This window comes from Leopardus geoffroyi, chromosome A2 (assembly GCF_018350155.1).
Source record: "Leopardus geoffroyi isolate Oge1 chromosome A2, O.geoffroyi_Oge1_pat1.0, whole genome shotgun sequence".
Taxonomy (NCBI): Eukaryota; Metazoa; Chordata; class Mammalia; order Carnivora; family Felidae; genus Leopardus; species Leopardus geoffroyi.
This window is the reverse complement of record NC_059331.1, coordinates 157,699,408-157,723,000: the sequence shown is the minus strand read 5'-3', so window position 1 is coordinate 157,723,000 and position 23,593 is coordinate 157,699,408. Positions and strand designations below refer to the sequence as shown.

The 23,593-nt window shown below is 45.6% G+C and overlaps 2 protein-coding genes across 2 annotated transcripts; both read right to left on the bottom strand.

The window, feature by feature from the left end:
• Positions 1-469: 469 nt before the first annotated feature.
• On the bottom strand, positions 470-2,871 carry TAS2R60 (taste 2 receptor member 60). Its single transcript, XM_045496412.1, is given in 7 exon segments — positions 470-758; positions 761-805; positions 808-966; positions 969-998; positions 1,001-1,213; positions 1,216-1,398; positions 2,859-2,871. Coding segments are annotated over 7 exon segments (915 nt in total). The 3' UTR covers positions 470-486.
• Positions 2,872-4,305: 1,434 nt separating this feature from the next.
• LOC123607035 (taste receptor type 2 member 143-like) lies at positions 4,306-7,045 on the bottom strand. The gene is given in 2 exon segments (XM_045495998.1): positions 4,306-5,769; positions 5,772-7,045. Coding segments are annotated over 2 exon segments (924 nt in total). The 5' UTR covers positions 5,947-7,045; the 3' UTR covers positions 4,306-5,020.
• Between the last annotated feature and the right edge of the window lie 16,548 nt (positions 7,046-23,593).

The window sequence follows — 23,593 nt, the reverse complement described above, 5'->3', positions numbered from 1 at the left end:
AAAAGAAAAGAGAAGAGAAGAGAAGAGGGAGGAAGAAAAGGAAAGAAAAAAGACAAGGAAAGAAAAGAAAAGGTGGTTTACAGCATGAAGCCAGAGGAAAACTGAGGTTCCAAATATCTTCTCCAGTCTGACTCAACAGATAAAAATTGAATGATGTGTCAGGATCCTCACATCCAGTCTCCAGAAGGATAATTTTACCCTCCAAGAGACCTATCACAGGGAAAGTAAAAGTTTCCTGACTCTAGCCACACCAAGCCCCACAGGGAACACAGCTGCCTTGGCCACAGACTTGCTGGGTTGTACATCAGTGACGCTACCCCATTATCTCAGGACCTTCGATCCCACCTTGAAATCCTATTCCATAGAAGTCATTCTCCTCGTTAAACGTAGCAGGGAGGAAAGGAACATTAAAAGTGGCAAAGGGATTTAAAGAAGCCATGTCCCATTGCACCATGCCCTCTGCCTTAGTGTCTCTGAGGTTTTTCATCAATCGCAACTGACGATGTCCAGCACCCTGCACAGCAGCCCCTCTCCACCACACCTCTCAGCCGGGGGTTGCTCAAGTGCAGTGATGGGGACTGCTGAGCACAGATAAATCACTGCCTGCCACACCCAGTAGCTAGGGTCCCAAAATGGAAAAACACCTGCAGCATTGAGCACCGGTGACAGAAAACAGGAGGTGGAGAGGACGGATAAGGACATGAGAGCCAGGAGAACTTGGTTGTGCGCCTGGGCAATGGGCTCACAAAAGCCACAATGGACAGGCAGACCTTCTTAGTGTGTCTTTCCAGAGACATGACCAAACCATGCCAAAAAGGAAGACGACGGTAACGACTGTCCAGCTAACAAGTTTTAAACAGAAGAAGCAGAATTTCTCATATGGTCTTACGGTATTCTCAATGGCATTCCCAGATTGCAACCTTCTGCTTACAAAGTACTGTTACAAGCTCTGGTTGCCTATGAAAATAAGATGGTGCTCAAGTTGGAGAGCCCTACAGCATCCATGCAACCAACCCAGACACTTTCTATTTTAGCCAGAGGAAGACGGGGAGGGTGAAGGTTGCAATTTTCATGCAATGGAAGACACTGAGCTAGGTAGGTGGAGAACCATAAGATGGCCAGTCCCGCCAGAAGGCTAGGAACTGCAGTACAAGGTTGGATGGGAAGGCCTCTGGATACAGGAAAATATAAATGGTCTTCCTCATCACACCCACTGCAGACAGAGGCAAGAGGCCCCCAGGCTGACTAATAATTTATCACAAGGTAACAGTGTTCTCTGTAGCAACCACTCCACGTCCAGAGCTGCAGTGATGAAGCCATTGCTCACTGCTGCCACCAGGCACAAAAATAATAAAACGATAGCCAAGATGATGGCTCTCTTATCAGTCACTGGAGATCCTGGAATCTTTTTTTTTAAATTTTTTAATGTTTTTATTCATTTTTGAGAGACAGAGAAAGACAGAGAATGAGTGGGGGAGGGTCAGAGACAGAGGGAGACACAGAATCCAAAGCAGGCTCTATGCTCTGAGCTGTCAGCACAGAGCCTGACACGGCGCTCAAACCCACAAACCGCAAGATCGTGACCTGAGCCAAAGTTGGACACTTAACCGACTGAACCACCCAGGAGCCACAAGTATCATCTGTTCTAACTCAAGATTGAACAAGAATCTATGACTAGAATCTCAGTTTTTAGAGTAAAACAAAACATAAAAATAATTTTATACAAGAAAGAAATGAGGCCTCAAAGTATAGATTAAGAGTCTCAGCTAAGGTCGTAGTTACATGGAGGAAAGACCAAGACCCAAGCTGATTCTAAGACCAGAGATCTCTGCCACAGTTAGAACACGTTCTTGACTCTGATCTCCTTCATCCCCAGCTGAAGTCAGAGACCAGATTTTGAGTCTTGTCACAATCACTATCTGTGGCTCTTCAGTCTAGTCATTTAACATTTCTGAAGCCCTCTTTCTTCACCTATAAAATATATGGATCACAAATACATGTGGATATATCTCTCTACTATAAATCCGCACCAGCACAAGACAGAATTAGGGTGATGATGACAACTGTTATTACAATAACTACCTGTCATTCCATCCATCCTGTGGAGGGACAAGTAGTCCAAGGAGAGGTCAGGAGAGCATCAGGGATGCAGCAGAGGTCAGAGCACCAAATCTCGGACCATCTACTTTGGCCAGAGAAAGGCAGAATAAGAAAAGATTATATTTGTCATAGGAATGATTTCAAAGAGTAAAAAAAACAAAAACAAAAACAAAAACCAAACAAACAAAAAACACCTAGCAATTAAGGGAGTACTTACTTATCCAGGTGAATTTTAGCTGATTAATGTGTCTACAGGGAGACAGGCAAGCAGAAATAGTTTGGGGTCGTATATGGCAGTATGTATTGAAGGCTCAGGGTCAAGTAACATGAGCCTGAGGGAGTATTTTATAGTGCACCCCTCTTCTGGCCAGCACCGTGTCCTCCCAGTTCCATGCACAGAACCCTACAAAGGGAGACTAGAATGCAGAAAACACATCTCTTTCCACTTTCCAGTCCACCTGGGACAAAGACACAGGTGGAAATCTCCTTCCAACACAGAGCCCTTGCTATGGTGAATACTAGGTTCCCGGAAAAAGGAGAGATGGGGAACTAAGGTATTTTGTTCACCCTGCCCTTCTGTGAAGATGCAAATGTTCAGGAGATAAAATTCCCACCTGCTCTCTTCGTTAGCCTTATTCTCCTGGCTGACATTTGGCCATTGCCTATTGGACCCTGGAGCAATGGGGCAAACTTTGAGTTCACAGCTCCGGAGTCTGGCCAGCCACAAACCTCTCAGTATGGAATCTCATCCTTCCCACCCACCACCTCCATCTTCGATAGCTTATACTATGGGAAGGACGTGTGCTAACCTTCAATTCACTCGACAACAATTCATGAGGCATCTCCTATGTCATAAGGACCCTGTGAAAGGCACTGGAGCCACAACAGTAAACTAGGTACCTGCCCTCAAAGTGTTTTCACGTACCAGTCATCAACCACAACACTAACTGGCCACATCTTATTGCAGATTAAGTTATTCCAAATGGGTAAATAATCGTTTGTATATAAATATGCAAAGTGTTTTATGGTGATTCTTTTGTTGTTTGTGCTTTTTGGTTTCATTTGTTGCGATTTATTTTCCCACATTCAAATTTATCTTCTAAGGTGGAAGCCAAATCTGAGAATTTGCAAGTTTTCACAGCTGGTCTTTATATGTGTCATCATGGGGGTGGTACGGGCAGGAATCCCGAGTACATTCTCTACGTGGGAAACACGTACCTCAGGACTCTCTCTGACAGGGATGAAAAGGGAGGATTCCCAGGCTGCAGTTGGAAATGTTACACGGCCTCCTATTCCCACCCCAAGAATTCGAAGAGCTCAGCAGCAGCAGCAACAGCAGAGGCTTCACTACGGGACAACAAAGACGCCGTCTCGTATGTTGTAAAGGAGATGCAAGTCAGTGAAGGAGGCAGAGCTACCGTTATGTCTCAGGAATAATCTGGTAAGTCTGACTATGGCTAAGGGAATGGTGGCCTACCAGGATGAAAAGGCAGGCAGGGAAGAGTTCACAGAAACCCTCAAAAGTCAGGACGAGCTACTGGGTTGTGTTTTTGGTCAAGATGGGAGCCACCAAGTGTTTGGGGGACTCTTCAGAGTTAAAAGCTAGGAGAGGGAGATTAAGAACATCAACCAATCAAGAAGTCCTGAGATAAGCCCACGAGACCTGGCCTAACTCAAAGGGCTGTGAACATGTTACGGGACATAGGAGTTGCACCACCATTCCCTCCCCACCCAAGACTTCAGTAAAGTTCTGGAGCTCTGCACGGGGAAAGGCAGTCTTCCAGATGCTTCCAGATGAGTAGAAGGGATGGCAGAGACAGACACCCCTGATGCTCTTGCCTTCACTGCCCCTACCCAACCCTTTTCTAGTTTTTTGGTCTCCATACATTTCTAAAGCAAATTCCATCAGCCAAAAAAAAGTTTATGAGCACGCATCCAAGCATATGTGCCTTTATTTAATTACTTGCATGTACTACTTTACTAATACATTCTGTATATCATAAAATATACACACACAAAAAAACAGGAACTAAAAGGATGAAATAAAAGTAAATGCAAATTAGAGTTGCCCCACTTTTCTCTGCACATTCAGTGGATCATTGTGCACACAACTCAGAGAGGCAAACACCCAATGTGGAGACTACCATGCTAGGCACTGGCATTCAGGACCCACCTCCAGGGTGAAGAGAGAGGAAAGGCAGGATTATCAAAATTAAGAACTACAGCAAATTTATTTTGTTTTCCTTCTCTGTCTTCTGTTGGCCAAAACCTAAAAGCATTTCCACATCAGACAATTCCTTTTAATTCAACATTTAGCAAACACACAAAATCATGGGCAGGGCCTAGAATGTCACAAAACTCATATACACCCTCAGCCTTTCATGGGACCACATTGAAAAGGCTGGGTGGAATCAGTCATAAGCAGGGCACAAAAGAAAGGAATGGCCAAGAATGGCAGACAAAGGAAAGAAGGAAGTTCCAGATGGGCCAAATTACTGGGCTGGAGTGGAGAGACTGAGCTGACGGCAGAGCAGTAATAAGGAGGGCAGTGGTGTGTGGGACGGTGTGGGACAATCTATGCCACCATTAAAAAATACTTCAGGTTGACCACAAAGATAACCGACAACCATTACAGGTCTCTGTAAAGAGGTACAGACCAAAATGATGCTTGGAAAAATCTGTTATGGCTGCTCATACAGAAGGTACGAGAGGTCTGTGAGGCAATGAGGCCACCATCCCAGCCCACAGTGGTTTGGGACCCAAACTGGGGACCTGGAGCAGTGCAGGAACAAAACAGGGTACAAAAAAAGCTAATGCAGCATGGAAGGAACAGGAAAGTAAGAAGGAAATGAAAAGAGAGAAGGACAGTGCCCAAACTTTGGGGGTTCTAGCCACTTACAGGCTTGTCCACTGGTAGTGGTTATTGATACTGATAACTTGAGATAAACCCGCCTTTGTCCAGAACTCTCCAAAGCCTGGTCCTCAGGGCCTTTCTCAGCTTGGGGCTGCTTAGCATCAGGATGCTGGAGTGCAGACAGATACCTGTGTAGGTCACCACTTCCCAGGCCCAGCACCAGTGACCCTGGAAGGTTGCGATTTTCATAGTAACGACAGTCAGGGACAGAAAACATGATGTATAGAAGACAAGAAAGAAGGCAAGTGACTTCAGGGCCATGATGTGAGCCTGGGTGCTGGGATCACATGGACCCAGTCTATGATCCCTCATCTGCCCCAAGTGCCGATGCAGGGAGCACATGAGCAAAAGCGTGGACACCAAGAACAGAAGGAATGGGATCAACCACATAAGCATTGCACGAGGATGAAAAAAGCGCCAATGGCTCTGTAGTCTATCAGCCAGGGTCCTGTTTCCTTGGGAATTCTGGGAGGCAGTCACCTGCACAGGAAATGTAGTCCCAATGGTTGATGAGATGACCACCAGACCAGCGATGAGCAGGGAGCCCAGCAGCAGCCTGGGCACTGACTGAGAAATCCTCCACCTCAGCCAGGAGAAGACAGGGTGGGAGAAGATGGCGGTCTTCACACAGTAGAAGACAGCAAGCCAGGCGGTGAGCCAGGAAGAGAGAGTGTTGAAGAAGCTCCAGAGGATGCTGAAATAGTCCATTATGGAACAAAAATCAAAGAAGGTGAAGAGGTTGTTCAGGATGGCCACCCATGCAGGCAGAACCGGGAGGCGGCCAAGGAGGCCACAATCACGTCACTCGCGGGCAGCATCCGGCATCGCACCCACTCCCTGCCCAGCACAGTAACCACGAAGCCATTCTGCAACATTGCAGCCAGTGACTCCAGGAAGAAGATGACCGTGAAGATCAATGCAGGTGAGGGCATCCTCTCCAGGAGGTTCTGATCAAACTGGGACACATCCACAGGGAAAAACGGCTTCTCTGGCCAAGCCACCCTATTGAGACCAGGGATCCAGAGAGCTCTCTCCTTGGATTCATGCAAAAGCCTACCTGCCAGCAAACACCTCCAGTCCCCCAGGATTTGAAAAGAGGATCCCTGTGATCTCTCTTGGCATGCGAATCACTCCCAGCTCAATGACTCCCTGTGTCTATTTGCCTAACCTGTATTTGCCTGTTCCTTACCAGAGTCCAAGGCAGGGAGATATTAACAGAAGAGAGGCTCCAGGGGTGACTGAAAATACTCATACTTTGTACTTTATTTCTTAACCATACTGTTTCTTTCCTAACTTTTCCTTAAAAGATGCTCTAATCCTTGTTTGGCTCCCCAACCAAAACTTCCTGGACCCTTCATGTCCCTGTTTGGTATTTTATTCAGTAGCCTGTACATATTACATTAAGGCCCAACTCTTGAATGGGTGGAGTAAGAAGTTCTTCATACACACAAGCACCAGGAAAAGGCTCACTTTCTCCTCCACTGACTGCTCATGCTGCCTAAAATTTCACTGGAGGCTCTATTTTGAAGTTTGAGGAGTCTCCAGTTAAAATGTGACCTTCCCCGACATGTTAGCATCAAATGTGTTAGCCATTAATGCCTTAGCTTCAATGTGCTCGGCAAACCAAAATTAACTCTTTTCCTAAGAAGGCGGTGAGGAAATGAGGAAAGAAGGTAAGTCATGAGAAGAAGAGAAAGAGAAGGGAAACTGGGAGAGCAGATCCTGAACAGACACAACAGGAGGCAGGGAAGCAAGAGTCCAGATGACAAAAGGAGCTCAGAATGAGCCCACTGGGTGGGGATTTGGTGGGGAGGGGACAATAAGAGAATAACAAGCAACCTGTTAGGAACACCTTGCCATTTACAAGGTGGTTGCACACATTACATTTTGTCTCCACCACCAACCACACAGGGACACTGGTTCAGATCAGGGAGCAATGAAGAAGAAACCAACTAAGGTGGGTTTTAAAGGGGCAAGAATGCTTAGGAACATGAAAAAGAAAAGAGCCAAGGGAGGGAGGGTGCCTGGGTGGCTCAGTTGGTTACGTGTCCGGCTTTGGTTCAGGTCATGATCTCGCGGTGAGTTCGAGCCCCGTGTCGGGCTCTGTGCTGACAGCTCAGAGCCTGGAGCCTGCTTTGGATTCTGTGTCTCTCCCTCACTCTGCCCCTCCCATGCTCATGTTCTGTCTCTGTCTGTCAATAATAAATAAACATTAAAGAAAGGTTTTTTTTTTAAAGAAAAAAGAAAAGAGCCAAGGGGAAAGAAGGAAGAAAGAGGAGGGTAGAAGGAAGCAGAGGTGCAAGTAGGGAAGAGGGAAAGGAGTCTCCCCTTCCAATATCAAAGGTCCTGGAGCCATGGTCCTCCCCAAGGCCACTCACAATTGACATGGTCTCACTTCAAGACTCCACAGTGAGAGGTCTACTGTGAAAGATGAAAGACAGTAACAGCGAAGATAAACATTTACAGAGACCTCAGGGAAAAGAGGTTTGGCTCCATCTCAAGTATGTCATTTACTTGAAGGGCTGCTTCCATTTTCTCAAAATATCGCCAGAGAACAGATAATCCACTCTGATCAATGGTTGTGCAACACGGCTTCAGCGACTTGATTTAGTTCTTTGTGTGTTTCTCCCCAGGCTTCTCCTTGAAGACGGCAGCCCTGAATGGCTCCTGCACGTTTCACAATATTGTGGCTCTTCTTGGAATCCTCTGGTGAAAGGCCGGCTTCATGATGTCATCAAGAAGCAAGTTGAGGCCATGGCACACACGCCCTGCTGGGATCACGTGTAACCGAGTGTCCCCGGCGCGCTCACAGTCAACCTCAGGACTTCCCCAGTCATCAAAGCAGATCCTTTGCCAGAACTGGTTTTTCTCAGGACGCTTCCCTTTCTACGGTTGATGGCGCTACAAGGTGACGTTCTCTCGTGTCCACACTCCTCTGCAAGCAGGTGGAGAGGGTGCCCTTCCTTCCACCGGCACCCCTTCATCCACCTCTCAGGGCTTCACAAGATGCATCCTAGAGGGGTCCCGCGTCCCATGCAGAGTCGGCCTCCAAAGGAGGCCACAAGCAAAACAACTCTTTTCATTGTTTTTGAGAGTCTTTCCGATGTGCAACCCCAGTCGAAATACGAGGTGTTTCTCACCAGTTTGGATCATGTTTCTGTTTTCTAAAGGTGTCTCTTGCCTGAAAATAAAACTGATGAATCCTTTTCTGTGGCACAATTGGCAAAAAAACTTTAGCATGACGCCTGAGTCCCCTGTGAAATTATGCTGGTGTCAACACATAATGACAGGACGATTTTGAAAAGACCTATTTACACTTCCTTCATTTTGACTCGACACTAGTAGAGGATTGTTTTGGCTTCTGTTCATTAGGGAGGGTTTTTTTTATTTTTTCTTATTATGTTAAAAAATGCACTGAGTCACCTTACTGACATGTGAAAATACATATTTCATTTAACAGCATTTGTAAATCTTGGTGTCCATTCCCCACTGGACCTTTGAGTGACCTGCGGTATGCAAATACTTCCAGATTCTTCCATGGTTTCGACAGGTAATTCATGGCCCATGCCAGGGAAAGGTGGAGCAGGAAGGAAATAACAATGTTTTTAAAGGCTAGACTGTGCATAAACACAAAGATAAATCATGCACGAATTTAATCATGATTTCCATGCATAATAAACTCCCAATAGTTTTCTGGCCCCACAGGCCCCTTCTCACTCATTCAGTCAGGTAAATATTCTTCAGTGAAACATTGAATCTAGTGGCAATCCAGTGTAAAGCAGAATCTTAGCTTTCTAAAAGTAAATCTGAGAGCTTACATCTTCAATTATCAAAATGTGAAAAAACAATTAAATATTGCTTAATTTTCAGGTAAATTTATGCACTTTCCTCAGATAACAAAAAAAAAAAAATAGCATTTTAAAGCTATTTTTATAAAAAAGTTCACCTTGGGGCACCTGGGTGGCTCAGTCGGTTGAGCGTCCGGCTTCGGCTAGGTCATGATTTCGTAGTCGGTGAGTTCGAGCCCCGCGTCAGGCTCTGTGTTGACAGCTCAGAGCCTGGAGCCTGCTTCAGATTCTGTCTTTCTCTCTCTCTCTCTCTCTCTCTCTCTCTCTCTCTCTGCCCCTCCCCCACTCACACTCTGTCTCTCTCTCCTTCAAAAATAAATAAACATTAAAAAAAAAAAAAAAAGCCTGCAAGGAGGTTCAGAGTCCAATTTTATTCAAGTTCAAAAAATCTTAGAATAGTCTTTTTTTTCTCTGACATGCACCATTTGAGCAAAGAGGAGCAATAAAATTAATCTCTAAAGGGATAAATCAATGCTCCTTCCATAATGCCATAAGCTTCACTCAAATGTCCAACATCTGCTAGAGGGATAGATCATGCTCAATTCCTCAATCAGAGGTTTACAAACCATGCCTTGCAGGGCGTTCTCATGGTAGAGAAGGGGCAAGATGAGAACTGAGAAGTGCAGCCACAGGCTCTCACCTCCACTTCCAACAGAGCAGCTTTGCCTATATCTAGTTCATATATGTACACACACACATACACACACACGCACACGTTCTGTGTGAGATCTCAGTTAAAGACAGGCCTCCAGGGGTGCCCGGGTGGCTCAGCCAGTTAAGCATCAGACTTCGACTCAGGTCATGATTTTGTGGTTTGCTGCTGTCAGCACAGAACCTGCTTTGGATCCTCTGTGCCCCACCCCTCTCTCTGCCCCTTCCCCACTGGTTCTCTCTCTCTCAAAATAAATAAACTTAAAAAAATAATAAGATGGGACTCCACTACAAAAAGCAAATTTGGAGCTGATGTCCTAGATCAAAAGTCATCAAGAGGAAAAGAGTTTAAATCCCTGCATCTTCTTTCACCCCTCCCCAAAACTCTTCTAAATTGACTGTACAGAGATTTTGAGAAACTACTTTTCAAGTCTTCAATCTATATTAACACAATGAGGGGAGGAAAAAAAAAAAAAACAACATTGGAAAGTAGATGGAGGAGTAGCCAAAAACGTAGCAGATCTGAGAAAACCAAATCCTATATAAACAGAAGGAAAAGTCAAGAACTAACCTGACTTTTACTCAGGATTTTCAGTACCAGGTGCCTCTGGAGAAAAACTGCTAAGCACTGGGTGTAAGTCAGTTTAAGATTCAGATTCCCAGATCACTTCTCCCCTTTTGCATAACTGGGCAACCACTCCTCCCCAGCCCTAGGGAAAGACTGGAGGTTATTCTCCAGAAAGGACAAAACAGGATCTTCTGGGTGAACACCAAACACATCTGAGGCAAGGGTGCACTGAAAACAGACACCATCAGCTAAACAAACATTCTTCCCTCCCTTGGCTTCCAGAACACCACCACCCGGGCCTTCCGATTCCAGGCGATTCCAGGCACGAAATGAGTGTAGACTTTTCTAAGAATCCAAGCATTCCAAGAGGAGATCTAAAGACACTGATAATCAGAGATTCCTCAAATAATTAGCCCAGCCACTCACTCTACAGTGAAGCCTGGAGCAAACAAGTCCCATTCACAAGTTCACAGTCTCTACTCAGCCCTTCCATTCACTCAGCTTGAGTCTGCAGTATCCGAGAAAAGGTGGGGGATAAGACAAAAATAAAGCCACAGAAAAGCTATTTGTGGGGAAACCATAAATGCATGGAGGAAAAAAACATTTCCTCCCCAAAATCCATATTCTCAGAGTTCAGAGACTCCAACACAACCATACAATATAACAAGATGTTGTTAAAAGGAAATATTAAATATTTTTTTTAATTTTTAAAATTTCTCTCAAATAAAAAACATGACATCTGAAATTAAAAACTCAATATGAGAGGGGTGCCTGCATGGCTCAGTCAGCTAAGCATCCAACTTCGGCTCAGGTCATGATGTCACGACTCGTGAGTTCAAGCCCCAAAACAGGCTCTCTGGTGTTAGTGCAAAACCCGCTTCAGATCCTTTGTCCCCTCTCTCCCTGCCCCTCCCCCACTCACACTCTGTCTCTCTCTCTTTCTCTCTCTCAAAAATAAATAAACATTCAAAAAGTTTTTTAAGGGGCGCCTGGGTGGCGCAGTCGGTTAAGCGTCCGACTTCAGCCAGGTCACGATCTCGCGGTCCGTGAGTTCGAGCCCCGCGTCGGGCTCTGGGCTGATGGCTCAGAGCCTGGAGCCTGTTTCCGATTCTGTGTCTCCCTCTCTCTCTGCCCCTCCCCCGTTCATGCTCTGTCTCTCTCTGTCTCAAAAATAAATAAACGTTAAAAAAAAAAAAATTAAAAAAAAAAAGTTTTTTAAAAAACTCAATATAAGAGATGAAGATAAGGGGCACCTGGGTGGCTCAGTCGGTTAAGCGTCCAACTCTTAGTATCGGCTCAGGCCGTGATCTCTCAGTCTGGAGATCGAGCCCTGTGTCCAGCTCAGGACTGAGCACTGAGCGTGGAGCCTGCTTGGGATTCTCTCTCTCTCTCTCTCTCTCTCTCTCTCTCTCTGCTCCTCCCCCACTCACACACCCTCTCACTCTCTCTCTCTCCAAATCAGTAAGTAAACATTAAATTTAAAAAAATGGAAGATTGGGGCGCCTGGGTGGCGCAGTCGGTTAAGCGTCCGACTTCAGCCAGGTCACGATCTCGCGGTCCGTGAGTTCGAGCCCTGCATCAGGCTCTGGGCTGATGGCTCAGAGCCTGGAGCCTGTTTCCGATTCTGTGTCTCCCTCTCTCTCTGCCCCTCCCCCGTTCATGCTCTGTCTCTCTCTGTCCCAAAAATAAATAAACGTTGAAAAAAAAATTTTTTTTTTAAAAATGGAAGATAAAATTTATAAAGTATCTTAGAAAGCAGAGCCAAAAAAACAAAAAACAAAAAAAAAAACTGTAGGTGAAAAACAAAGAGAATGCTAATCCAGGATACCCAGTATCCAACTAATAGAGATTCCAAAAGGAGAGAAAGAATAAATGGAAGGGAAAACCCCGTCAACAAAATAACCGTGAAGAAAAATTCCCGGAACTACAGGACATAAGCTTTCCTATTAAAAGGGCCCTCCAGGTATCTGGGTCACCATAAAGTTTCAGAAGACCGAACATAGAGAGAAGAGCTGGGGCACCTGGGAGGTTTGGTCGGACGAGCGGACGACTCTTGGCTTCGGCTCAGGTCATCATCTCGTGGGTTTGAGAGTTCCAGCTCCAAGGTGGGCTCCACGCTGACAGTGTGGAGTCTGCTTGGGATTCTCTCTCCCTCTCCCTCCGTCCCTCTCCCACTCACTCTAACTAAAAAAAAAATACACTTAAAAAATATTTTTAAAAAATAATAAAAACAAAACAAAGAAGATCCTAGAAGCTTCTCGGGAGGGCAAGAAGGAAGGAAGACACCACTTTCAAAATATTAGCAATTCGAGTATTTTTTAGACTTTTAAAAAGTAATTTTGGAAGCTAGAAGGCACTGCAACAATCATCTCTAACCTAAACTTCCTATCTGGACACTCAAGTACAAGGAAAAAATAAGGACTTTTCAGATAAGCAAAGTCTCACACACAGTTTACTTTCTGTGTAATCCTTCCCTGGGAACCACTCCTCCGAAGCTAGAGGGTATCACGATAAAGGCAGGCATGGAGTACAGACGATAAAGGTCCGGGAAGGGAGACAGGCCTAGGGGGTCACCAGGACAACTAACTGGAAGGGCTGACCTCAGGGGGAAGGGAGGTGCACCAAGCATCAGAGGCAATTCCAAACTGGAACAAAACGAGAGGCCCCACGAGAGACGCTCTCAGGCAAATAAAATCTTAGACTACTAAACGTTTCCAAAATTGCTGAGAAGGACTTAGACCACCGATGAAAAGTCTGAAAGCTAAAAGCAAATGTAATGAGGCAATTATTAACTCAACAGAAAACAAAAGTTTGTAGGGAAAGGGGCGCCTGGGTGGCTCAGTTGGCTGAGAGTACGACTTCGGCTCAGGTCATGATCTCGTAGTCGGTGAATTCGAGCCCCGCGTCAGGCTCTGTGCTGAAAGCTCAGGGCCTGGAGCCTGCTTCGGATTCTGTGTCTCCCTCTCTCTCTGCCCCTCCCCTGCTCACGCTCTGTCTCTCCCTCCCTCTCAAAAATAAACAAACATAAAAATTAAAAAAAAAAAGTTTGTAGGGAAAGAAAAAGTAATTGTGGAATCCACAGGTCCACCATGAATAGCATTTACCTCGTCATTTAAGAGAAAACTTGTTTCTCTACGCACAGCAGACACCAAATTCAGACACCAAATTGGGGGTGGAGGTTGGGGGGGTTCTCATACCACAATTCTCCAATTCTCCAGACATCAACTGGGTGCCTACAATTCAATTCCAACACTAATTACTCAAAGTTCGTGCAGACCCACAGGTTAAGGGCTCAGTCCCAAGACTGCACCCCACTTCAGATGCCAGTCTCAAGCCTCAGGTTGTCACTCGTACATCTGACCAACCAGCCCTAAATTGGAGTTTCCCACACATCCTCCTCAGGTTCAATAACTTGATTTAGGATATCACAAAACTCAGAAATACTTTCTTACATTTACTCGTTTATTACAAATGATTTAGATGAATGGCCAGATGAAAATATATATAGGGTGAGACCCAGAAGAGTTCCAAGTGCAGGAATTTCTCTGTCTCTGTGGAGCTGGAGTTCACTACCTGGCATTTGGATGTGTTCACCAACCAAGGAGCTCTCAGAAACTCCTTGATTAGGGTTTTTATGGTGGGTTAGTTATGTAGGTACAACTGATGAGATCACGGACCACCAGTGATGGACTCAGTCTCCAGAGGTTTGAGGTGGGGCTGCAAGTGCCGACGTTGTAGAGGAGTCTGGGTCTTTCTGGCACCAGCTCCATATTCTGAAGGTAGGGGCTGCCAGCCAACAGTCTCGTCATTTGCATCAAAAGAACATTCCAATCGCTCCTGAGATTCCAAGGGTCTTAGAAGCTCTTGCTCAGGAACTGGGGTCAAAGACTATATGTTGGAACAAAAGATGCTCCTAGCACCCCTACACTCAGGAAATTACAAGGGTTTTAGTAGGTCTGTGTCAGAAACCAGAGGCAGGGACCAAATGTGTATTTCTTATCATGTGACAGTCATAACACCTCAAATATTGAACATCGATTTAGCCAACACTGCAATAAAACTACATTGAAAAGTGAGACAGAAAAGGTCTGCCATGGAAACAGGGTGAAGAAGAACTATGTTTTCATGTTCTATAGTGGAAAGTATGCCCGAGATTGAGAAATCAAAAGTAGCAGTACAAGCATATAATACACACACACACACACACACACACACACACACACACACACACACAGCTAAAGGCAGTGAAAGCAGCTGCTTTGGGAAAGGGGGGTTTGAAAGAGAATGGGAGCAAGAACCACTGTTTTTCAAAACAACTGGCAGAGGGGTGCCTGGGTGGCTCAGTCAGTTAAGCGTCCCACTCTTGATTTCGGCTCAGGTCATGACCTCACAGTTTGTGAGATGGAAGCCTGCATCAGGTTCCACACTGACAGTGCAGAGCCTGCTTGGGATTCTCTCTCTCTCTCTCTCTCTCTCTCTCTCTCTCTCTCATCCTGCCCCTCCCATGCACTCTCTCTCTCTCAAAATAAATGAATAAACTTAAAACAAATGGTGGAAATATCTAGCTCTTTAAACTAGATGTATATACAACTTTGATGAAATCTTAAGAAAAAAAAATGAGAGAAGATAACAAGCAGAGGCCTACGAGCGAATACAGCCTAACTAATCCTCCTTGGTTTTTGTAAACAGCAGTGCTTCCTAGAAGCACAGATTCATTTTCCTCTTGCAATTAAGTATTGGACTGCTGTCCTCCATAAACAGGAATTAGAATGATCTAATATTACTCATAATCTTATTAAAATCTTCCAAGTATGTGTTTTTCATAATCATTTGGAGGAAAAAGGGCAGAAGTCAATATATGAGTCATGTTTCTAAAATGGCTTAATCATTCTTCTAGAAAAAATCATCGTCTCAGATTTCCCATTTTTCAAACAGTGATTATTCTTCTAGCTTTTCTCTCTTCACATCCCTCCATCTCGTCCCTCCTGAGATCCTCAAACAGCCCCCACCCAGCATCCATCATACACCTTCCAGGGGGCATGAGGGATAAAGGGAGTGTTGGTGGTAGCAAATTATGAAACGCTTCCTAGGCGGAGGCCAAAATGTGCTGACCTATATACCACGATCAGGGGCGCGACAGTCCGGGGAACTGGTGGATAAAACAAAGAGGCAAATGAAGAACGTAACACCCACTATGCTCCCACCACGATATGGGATCTCACAGGTTTCTTCTTAAACCCAAGAAAGGAAGGGGCGCCTGGATGGCTCAGTCGGCTGAGCGTCCGGCTCTTGGTTTCAGCTCAGGTCATGATCTCGCAGTTCACAGGATCAAGCTTCACTTCGGGCTCCACGCTGTCAGCGCAGAGCCCGCCTGGGATTCTCTCTCTCCCTTTCTCTTTCTATCTCGAAAAATAAATAAAACTAAAAAACAACAAAAAACAAAACAAAAAAACAAAAACAAAAAAACTCAATAGAAGTGTTTAAAAACACATTCCCAATCATCCAGCAACTCCTGACAATCCCTTCAGAAAGCTCCAATCACTTTGCGTGTGCAGAAGTGAAGGAAATAGAGGGATTGCAGTGGAGAGTTTCCAACTGGGTAGAGCTAGGGAAGCACTGTGGGATGGCTGCAGGAACACTGGGTGAGGGGGTGTGGACCCAGGAGGGGCTGGGTACTGGGCTCCCAGGTAGGTAGCTTAGTAGATTGGTTCATTTTTCCCCATCAGACCATGGTAATAAAAATCAGAGGAGAGATTTTTTTTTTTAATCAACAAGGTATGAAGTAGGGAACTCTAGGAAAGAAATACAATCTCATATTGAACCACATTCATTGAAAACCTATTATGTGGCTGGCATTATGCTAAGCATATTTGCATACATCATTTTCTCATCTCATCTTATTCAAGGATACCATATGTGCTCTAGATTTTGCTCTCTATTATTAGATTCACTGTCTACACCTTTGTGTTTTTCCTCAGAAAAATACAGCGAAGCTGTTGCCACCGAGCCTCTGCCCGGAACGGAAGATCGGGACGCCACATCACCGCGCCACGTTTCCATCGCCTGGTGGGGCCAAAGGAACAAGCCAAACAAGCCATCTCCTTGCCATTTTTCAGCGACTGGGTCTCAAATTTCTGAATCAAGATTGCTGTGTGGAGTACTGAACAAGTGTCTTCTCATCTTCCTGTTCCTCCTCCTCCCCATAATATTTCTTATTTACCAACAGGGACAATGAGTAAATATACCCATGCAGGCAAACATCAGAGAATCTAAGAAAACATCATGACATTCCAAAGAAAGCTATAAAAATACAATGCTCACCATAACATTCCACAAGTTTAAATTAATTCAGGCCTGGTTTGTTGTAAAGGGCACATAATTTAGATTTGGAAGCCCTGGGCTTGATTTTATTTCTGTCACTTTCTCAACCTGTAACCCACAATTGTCTCCTCCTCTTTTTCCACTTTGGTGTGTACGACCGTAATAATAAATACTTGCAAATGTGTGGAACGTTAGATGAGGCAATATATACAAAAACATTTTTGTCCAATGCTAAGCCCTATATATCAGTCATTTAGTAACAGAGGCACAACCCAGGAAAGATAACGCAGACAAAGCAAAAGAAACACGACGGAAACTCCTTGCTGTCGGTCTACTCGTTTCCTTTCCTGAAGGGAAACTCATTCCCACAACACTCCTGCCCCAAAGTCTTTCCTCATTTACAAAAAATGGCCTTTTCTATCCCTTACTTATGAACAAATCCCGAGTCTTTTAACAGCCTCTTGCCACGTTTTGGAACCTGCTTCTCTCTCTTAGAACAGGCAGCCACACCTGCTGCACCTGAGGCTTTTCAGAGGGGTCTCGCTCATGGAACGGGCATTAAAAATTAGACGACGTGTCCTCAAAGTGCCCTGCCAGCCTGAACGTCCACATTTCTGGCCCTCCTCTCTCTTTCCCAGTCACTATCTGGGATCTTCTACCTCCTTTTTTTCCCCATCAGTCTCTCTGGGAACAAGTCCCACTTCACCAGCTCCCTGAGAAACATCTTCAAGCTATTCATAATTTTCAATGTGCACGGTTAAAATGCATTAATTTTAAAAAATCAACCTAATAATAGTTCTTGATATTTTACTCCTGTTCTGAACTTGACATTTGGGCAAGTGGTGGCATCCCCACCAGCAGCATGCCCCACCAGAGGTCACCCCTCACAGCAGAAATTGTGACGTAAATTATGGTAGAGGAGACGCACGTACAGAGAAGAGCCTCTTTGGAGGAGGAAGGTGGGCTCTTTGAAACCATGAGTATGCCACCTACCTCGGAGGGACAGGTACCAACGACCTACACCACAGGAAAGCTGCATTCCTGGAGATGGAGAAGAAGCCAGGAACGGGAACCGGTTCTGAGCCATGTCTGGGAGCCACCTGGAAAACAGGAAAGAGGTGAAACTGAAATAGCCATCTTCTAGAGAAGCTGCACTTGATGCCCCTGCTGGCGTGTGAGGGCACCTGGGCTGAAATGACCTGGGGATTCATCTTTCCCTGAAGAACTATTCTAATGTGCATAAAAAGACATAGATAAGGATACTCTTCACCGCTTTGTTGACAATAGCAAAAATCTAGAGAAAAAAAAGTCATCAAGAGATCAGTAGCTCTTACTGAGGACACTGTGACCCTCTCTAAAAGACAGTTATGAAACTCGTGTGGGTGTTTTGATTTGTACCGTCTTTGGGGTTACTACTGGCATTTACTGTTGGGGGCCACGATGTATCCCACACAATGAAGACTGTCCCCCAGCCAGTAAGAACTTCGGGGTCCTGCCAGACACTCATGTAGGTGAAAAATATCTGAGCCGAGAATTTAACTCGGCTATATATAAACACAGAGTAATTTCTGCACAATTTTTCATATGCGATGACTTTTCTTCTAAGAATGGAACTACCAAATAAACTGACATGTGGGAACTTTGTTAAGTTTGAATCTTTACCACAAGTTGTTCGTCATCTCACAAAAATTCTGAAATCGATGGCAACATCACCCAAAGTACTTAAATCAGCAACAAACACACCTAAATCTGTCTGCATTTGGGGCTGTAGCATTCACTTGAGTCTATACGTGGTGCAAGCATCTGTCTACTTTATGATGTCATCGGCAGTGCACACGAGCCATTTACATGTCAACATATCACTTTATTATAAATGGCGATTATTAATAGCATTATATCACAGTTAGAACATTGTATAGATCTTAAGTCATGTTTTAAGTAAGTCGTATTATTTATGAATTTCATTTCAGGATAAAAGGGAATAAAATAAACAACATTTTAAACTAAACTAAACTATTTTATAAAAAGGGGACATTGGTCCAGACAGAGTATCTTTAATTAAATAAAATGACACATTATACTATGGAATACTCTGCAATAGTTGTAAGAATTAGCTGCATCTATACAAGCTGATATGGAGGAATCTCTAAGACAGCTGAGTGAAGAAAGCTGTTTCAGGGAAATTTATACAGCATGTACTGTTGATACCAATTTATATAAATATACATACACGCAAAACCACAAAACCATGTATGATGATATATGATATACACACATAGAGAAAAATGCATGGAAAAAACATCTGAAAGTTTACAAAATGAGCCTACAACGAGGGGACAGAATCAGGAATGGTGATCAAGGCAGGTTTCCATTTTATTTGCAATGCTTGAATGTGTACACAGAGAATGAAAGCAGGTAGCCATAGAATAGTTAAAAATTGGTAAAGTAGAGGGGCGCCTTTGTGGCTCAGTCGGTTGGACCTCCAACTGCAGCTCAGGTCATGATCTCACAGTCCATGAGTTCGAGCTCCACGTGGGGCTCTGTGCTGACAGCTCAGAGCCTGGAGCCTACTTCAGATTCTGTGTCTCCCTCGCTCTCTGCCTCTCCCCCGCTCCTGCTCTCTCTCTCTCTCAAAAATAAATAAACACTTTAAAAAACATGGTACAGGGGCGCCTGGGTGGCGCAGTCGGTTAAGCGTCCGACTTCAGCCAGGTCACGATCTCGCGGTCCGTGAGTTCGAGCCCCGCGTCAGGCTCTGGGCTGATGGCTCAGAGCCTGGAGCCTGTTTCCGATTCTGTGTCTCCCTCTCTCTCTGCCCCTCCCCCCGTTCATGCTCTGTCTCTCTCTGTCCCAAAAAAATAAATAAAAGTTGAAAAAAAAAAAAAAAAAAAACATGGTACAATAAAAATTCTGAAAAGAACTTCCTAAAGAAAAAAGCGATGGCCAAGTTGTCCTGGCTGTCACCCGTGTGTTCCTGGCCTGAACCTCAGAGCTCCCCTTGTGAACGATCAGCTGGAGGGACTCACAGGTGACGGGCGCTCCCAGTGCTCTGAGCCCAGCCTGTGACGCCCTGACCCCCTGAGCACTGGTCAGCCACACCTGGATCACTGCATCCTTCTGCACAAGAGATGGGGACAGAAGCTCTGACTTGGGTCCAACCTGGCCCAGGTTGGGCCTTCCAGTCAACAGCGTGCCACTCCGGGGGACGGCACCACGTTATCTCCAATAGCCACGAAGGAGGTCCTAAGCTTCCACTCAGTATAGAAAGGTCAATTTTAGGCAGCCGTCGAGGCAGTGCTGAACCAGACTGGGCTCCCTCCTGTTCCAGACCAAGACTGGGTTAAGCATCTGGACACCCCAGACACAGAACAAGATGGGGTGGGAGGGTTGGGGGGAACTCTCCCTACGATAAGGTAGAGGGCCTGAGGCACTGTGAAGAAGCAGGGCCGCCTGAGGGGGGTGGTGATGGTCAGCAAAAACAGCCGCCCTCCAGAGCTCACAGGCCACTGTCAATAATAAGTACGACAAAAAAATGTTTAACTCACCCTTCGATAAGGCAGCCAGGGCAGTAGAATAGTACATTTACATAGCCCAGTTTAGGAGATGTTCTTAACAGGAAAAAATAAAATAAAATAAAACACATTTGTATGGAGTAGTAACAGCTATTTCTCCAGGTCGCAAAGGCCTGGGGACAAATGACGCATCTCAATGGCACTGGGCTCTGCGTGCCCTGCCAGCCAGTCTGGTCTGTGGATCTCCACACCCGGCCTCCCACGGGCCTCCCCACCCCCACACAGCTGTGCAGGGTTCAGTTCCCTGCTGTTGCTGTCCATCCTGGCCACTGCTGCGCCCGCCCACGTCCCCACATCACCACCTGTGCCCTGTGGCTCCCAGACTTAGAGGAGGGTCCTATCTCCAAGGAACAGGCTTTTTCCCTCAACTTTAGAACGTCAAGCTTTTAAGTGATGGCCCGGAACCTTCTTTCCTTCTGGATACGTGCTTTAGATGGGCAGCTCGGGGCCAGGACACCTGGAGAAGCTTCCCTGATGACAAGACCAGTGTGCCATGACAGCTGCCCTTCCCTCTCTTCCAGGTGTCCAGCTAGTAGCATTCTTTACTGCTCCTTGATTTTTTACACAATGCAAACCGCAGAGTCCCCAGAACCTAACCACCACTAACAAACTCTTCACACAAATAATTTCTGGTGTCTACACAGATACACAGGCTTTAAACAGAGAGCATGAGCTGTGGTGTCAGACCACCTGCGTCGGAAGATCACCTTCACCGTGACTAGCCGTATAACCTGAGCGGGTCACTAGGCCTCCTGCAGTTCAGTCTCCTCATCTGCATATGAACATCTCCCACAGGCTTCTTACAAAGACTATATGGAAATACACGGAAAGTGCTTAGCACAGTTCCGGGTCATATAAGAACTCCAAGAGCCATCGGTGTTCTGCCCGTGGGCCACCTGGAGAGGTGTGCAGAAAACGGCACCTCTCCCACAACTCTCCCACGCAGCGATGTCGAAGAGCTGCATTCTGACTTCTAGATGGTCTCATTTCTTTACTATTGCCTTCTCATCTCAGAATTCTTCCACGAAGAGTGGGACTTCTGACATTATGCTGGATGGACCGTGACTTTGTTTCCGGGACCTAATAAATAGAGCTCATAGAACTGAAGATACAGGAGGGGTGGTGAGGAGATCATGGTAAGGTCCTGCCCCACCTGCTCAAAGCCAAGAGACCTCCAAAGACTTGCCTAGAGTCAACTGGCTAGGAAAGGATGGGGGATCAAAGGCAGAAGGGAGTCAGGATTACCCAATTAAATGAGGACATTCTGTCACTTCCATTGTGTGTGAACCTCCAAGGTTCTTGGTGTCAAACTCTCGACTCCCTAAGGGTCAAGAGAGTTTCTGGACAATAATTATGCTTGTTCACTGCTGTTCCTACAGGCCAGTTACAATTCGATGCTTCCTCACGACTTAGCGACGAAGGTAACAAAAACCACAGTAATGACGAAGTTAATGCCATTTTTCTGTCAATCTGTTGGTTTTCTCTTTGGTTCTGAGAATTGCAAAATGCCAGCAAGAGCTGTATTTCAAGCTGGAAAAGTGATAAAGGAAGAGGGTACCACAACAGATGCTCACCGGGATATAAAAGACAGGGGAAGAACTGAGTAAACGGGGCACCTCTTCCAGACAAATACCACCTTTAACAGGTGGCCAGACCCACAGGGAGGACTTTGAAGATTCTGGCACTCGGGAGAGAGCTGGATAGCAAAGGAGCGGCAGACAGTGACCTTTATTTTCAACCCAGCTAGACTGTGGGGAGATATAAAGCAAAACCTACGTCACAGAGCAGGAGCACAGAGCAAAACATGGGGTTCAGAAGAGCAGACAGCAGGAAGAGAACACATTAAATAGAGAAAAAGAAAAATAATCAGCATAGTTGAAATTTTCATCCATTTCATTCTCTTACCGAGCATCAGAGCCAACAAAAAGATTGACCTGATCACGGGAACTGTCCATAGCATCCTATGCTTCCAAGAAAACCAAGAATCTGAATCCAAAAGCACCACATAAGGACTTAATTTCTGTGGGGAGCCGAGAGAAGGAGACCACACCCCAAGTCCTCCCTCACTGCTAATCTTCATAAATGTCCCCTTCAAGCGTCTGGGCCATTTTTCATCCATGTTCTACTCCAGAAGGCACCTGCCATGTCTTGACTTCCTCTCTTGTCCTCTCCACACTAGCCTCTGCCTGGCCTCCCTGGTTTCCTACCTCTTACCTACCACCACCAACTCTTTTTCCCAGTCTTCCCAGCCATACACCCCACTCCACCAAACAAAATCCTAACTAATCATTCTGATTCAAACAATAACTCTGCACCCAACTCTGATGTGTGGGCTTTTCCCCCACACCACCAGGCAAGTCTACCAGAAGATAGTGTCAGATCCCCCAGGTTGTGGACTCAGTCCCACAAGATTGCCCCCCACTCCAGATACCAAAGCAAGGCCAAGTTGTCACCTGTACTTCTGACAGATGGGCTGTAAATCAGAGGTTCTCCTGCCTCCTTGCCAGGGGGCGCCTCATAGAACTCAGGAAAACAGTGTGCTTACTAGATTAGCAGTTTATCATAAAAGGGTATGACTCAAGAAGAGCCAGACGGGAGAGTTGCAGAGGCCAAGGTGTGTGGGAAGGGGCTCGCATGCTGTCTCTGGACACACTTCCCAGCGTCTCCACGCCTTCACCAACCTGGAAGCTCACAAAGCCCTTTACTTTGGGTTTTATAGTCATGATTGATTAGATCAATCGATTCGACCACCAGGCCCTCTCTCCTCCCAGGAAGTCAGCGTGGGACTAGAAGTCAGATCTCTGGATTGGCTCCCCTGGCAACCAGCCCTTGCAGGTGAACTAGGAGCTTTCCAAATGTCACTCGCTAACATGACAAGAGACAGGGATGGCTCAGTCAGTTGGGCGTCAGACTTCAGCTCAGGTCATGATCTGGTGATCTGTGGGTTTGAGCCCCATGTTGGGCTCTGTGCTGACAGATCAGAGCCTGGAGCCCATTTTGGATTCTGTGTCTCTCTCCCCCTCCCCTGCTCATGCTCTGTCTCTCAGAAATGAATAAACATTAAAAAAAATTGGGGGGGGGGCACCTGGGTGGCTCAGTCAGCTAAGTGTCTGACTTCGGCTCAGGTTATGATCTCACAGTTTGTCAGTTCGAGCCCCATGTCGGGCTCTGTGCTGTCAGCTCAGAGCCTGGAGCCTGCTTCGGATTCTGTCTCCTTCTCTCTCTGCTCCTCCCCCACTTGTGCTCGGTCTCTGTCTCTCAAAAATAAAGGTAATAAAAAAAATTTTTTTTAATTTTTTTAAATAAAAAAAATGACAAAAGATACCTTTATCACTCCTAGCACAGGAAATTCCAAAGTTTTTAGGAGTTGTGTGCCAGACCAAATATATGTTTCTTACCATATACAGCAATATCATACTGATTGATCATTTTCTCTAAAGCATTTTACAGAGGGCGGACATTCCTTCCAGCACACCTACTCCCACAGAGATACAGTTTTCTAAAATCAAAAATATGACTCTTACCACTTTGAGTCTGTATGAAATGGTGAACTTCCCTCACCTCCCCGACTAACTGGCCAACACACTCTGTTATTCTGTGAGTAAAATGTCACTCATAT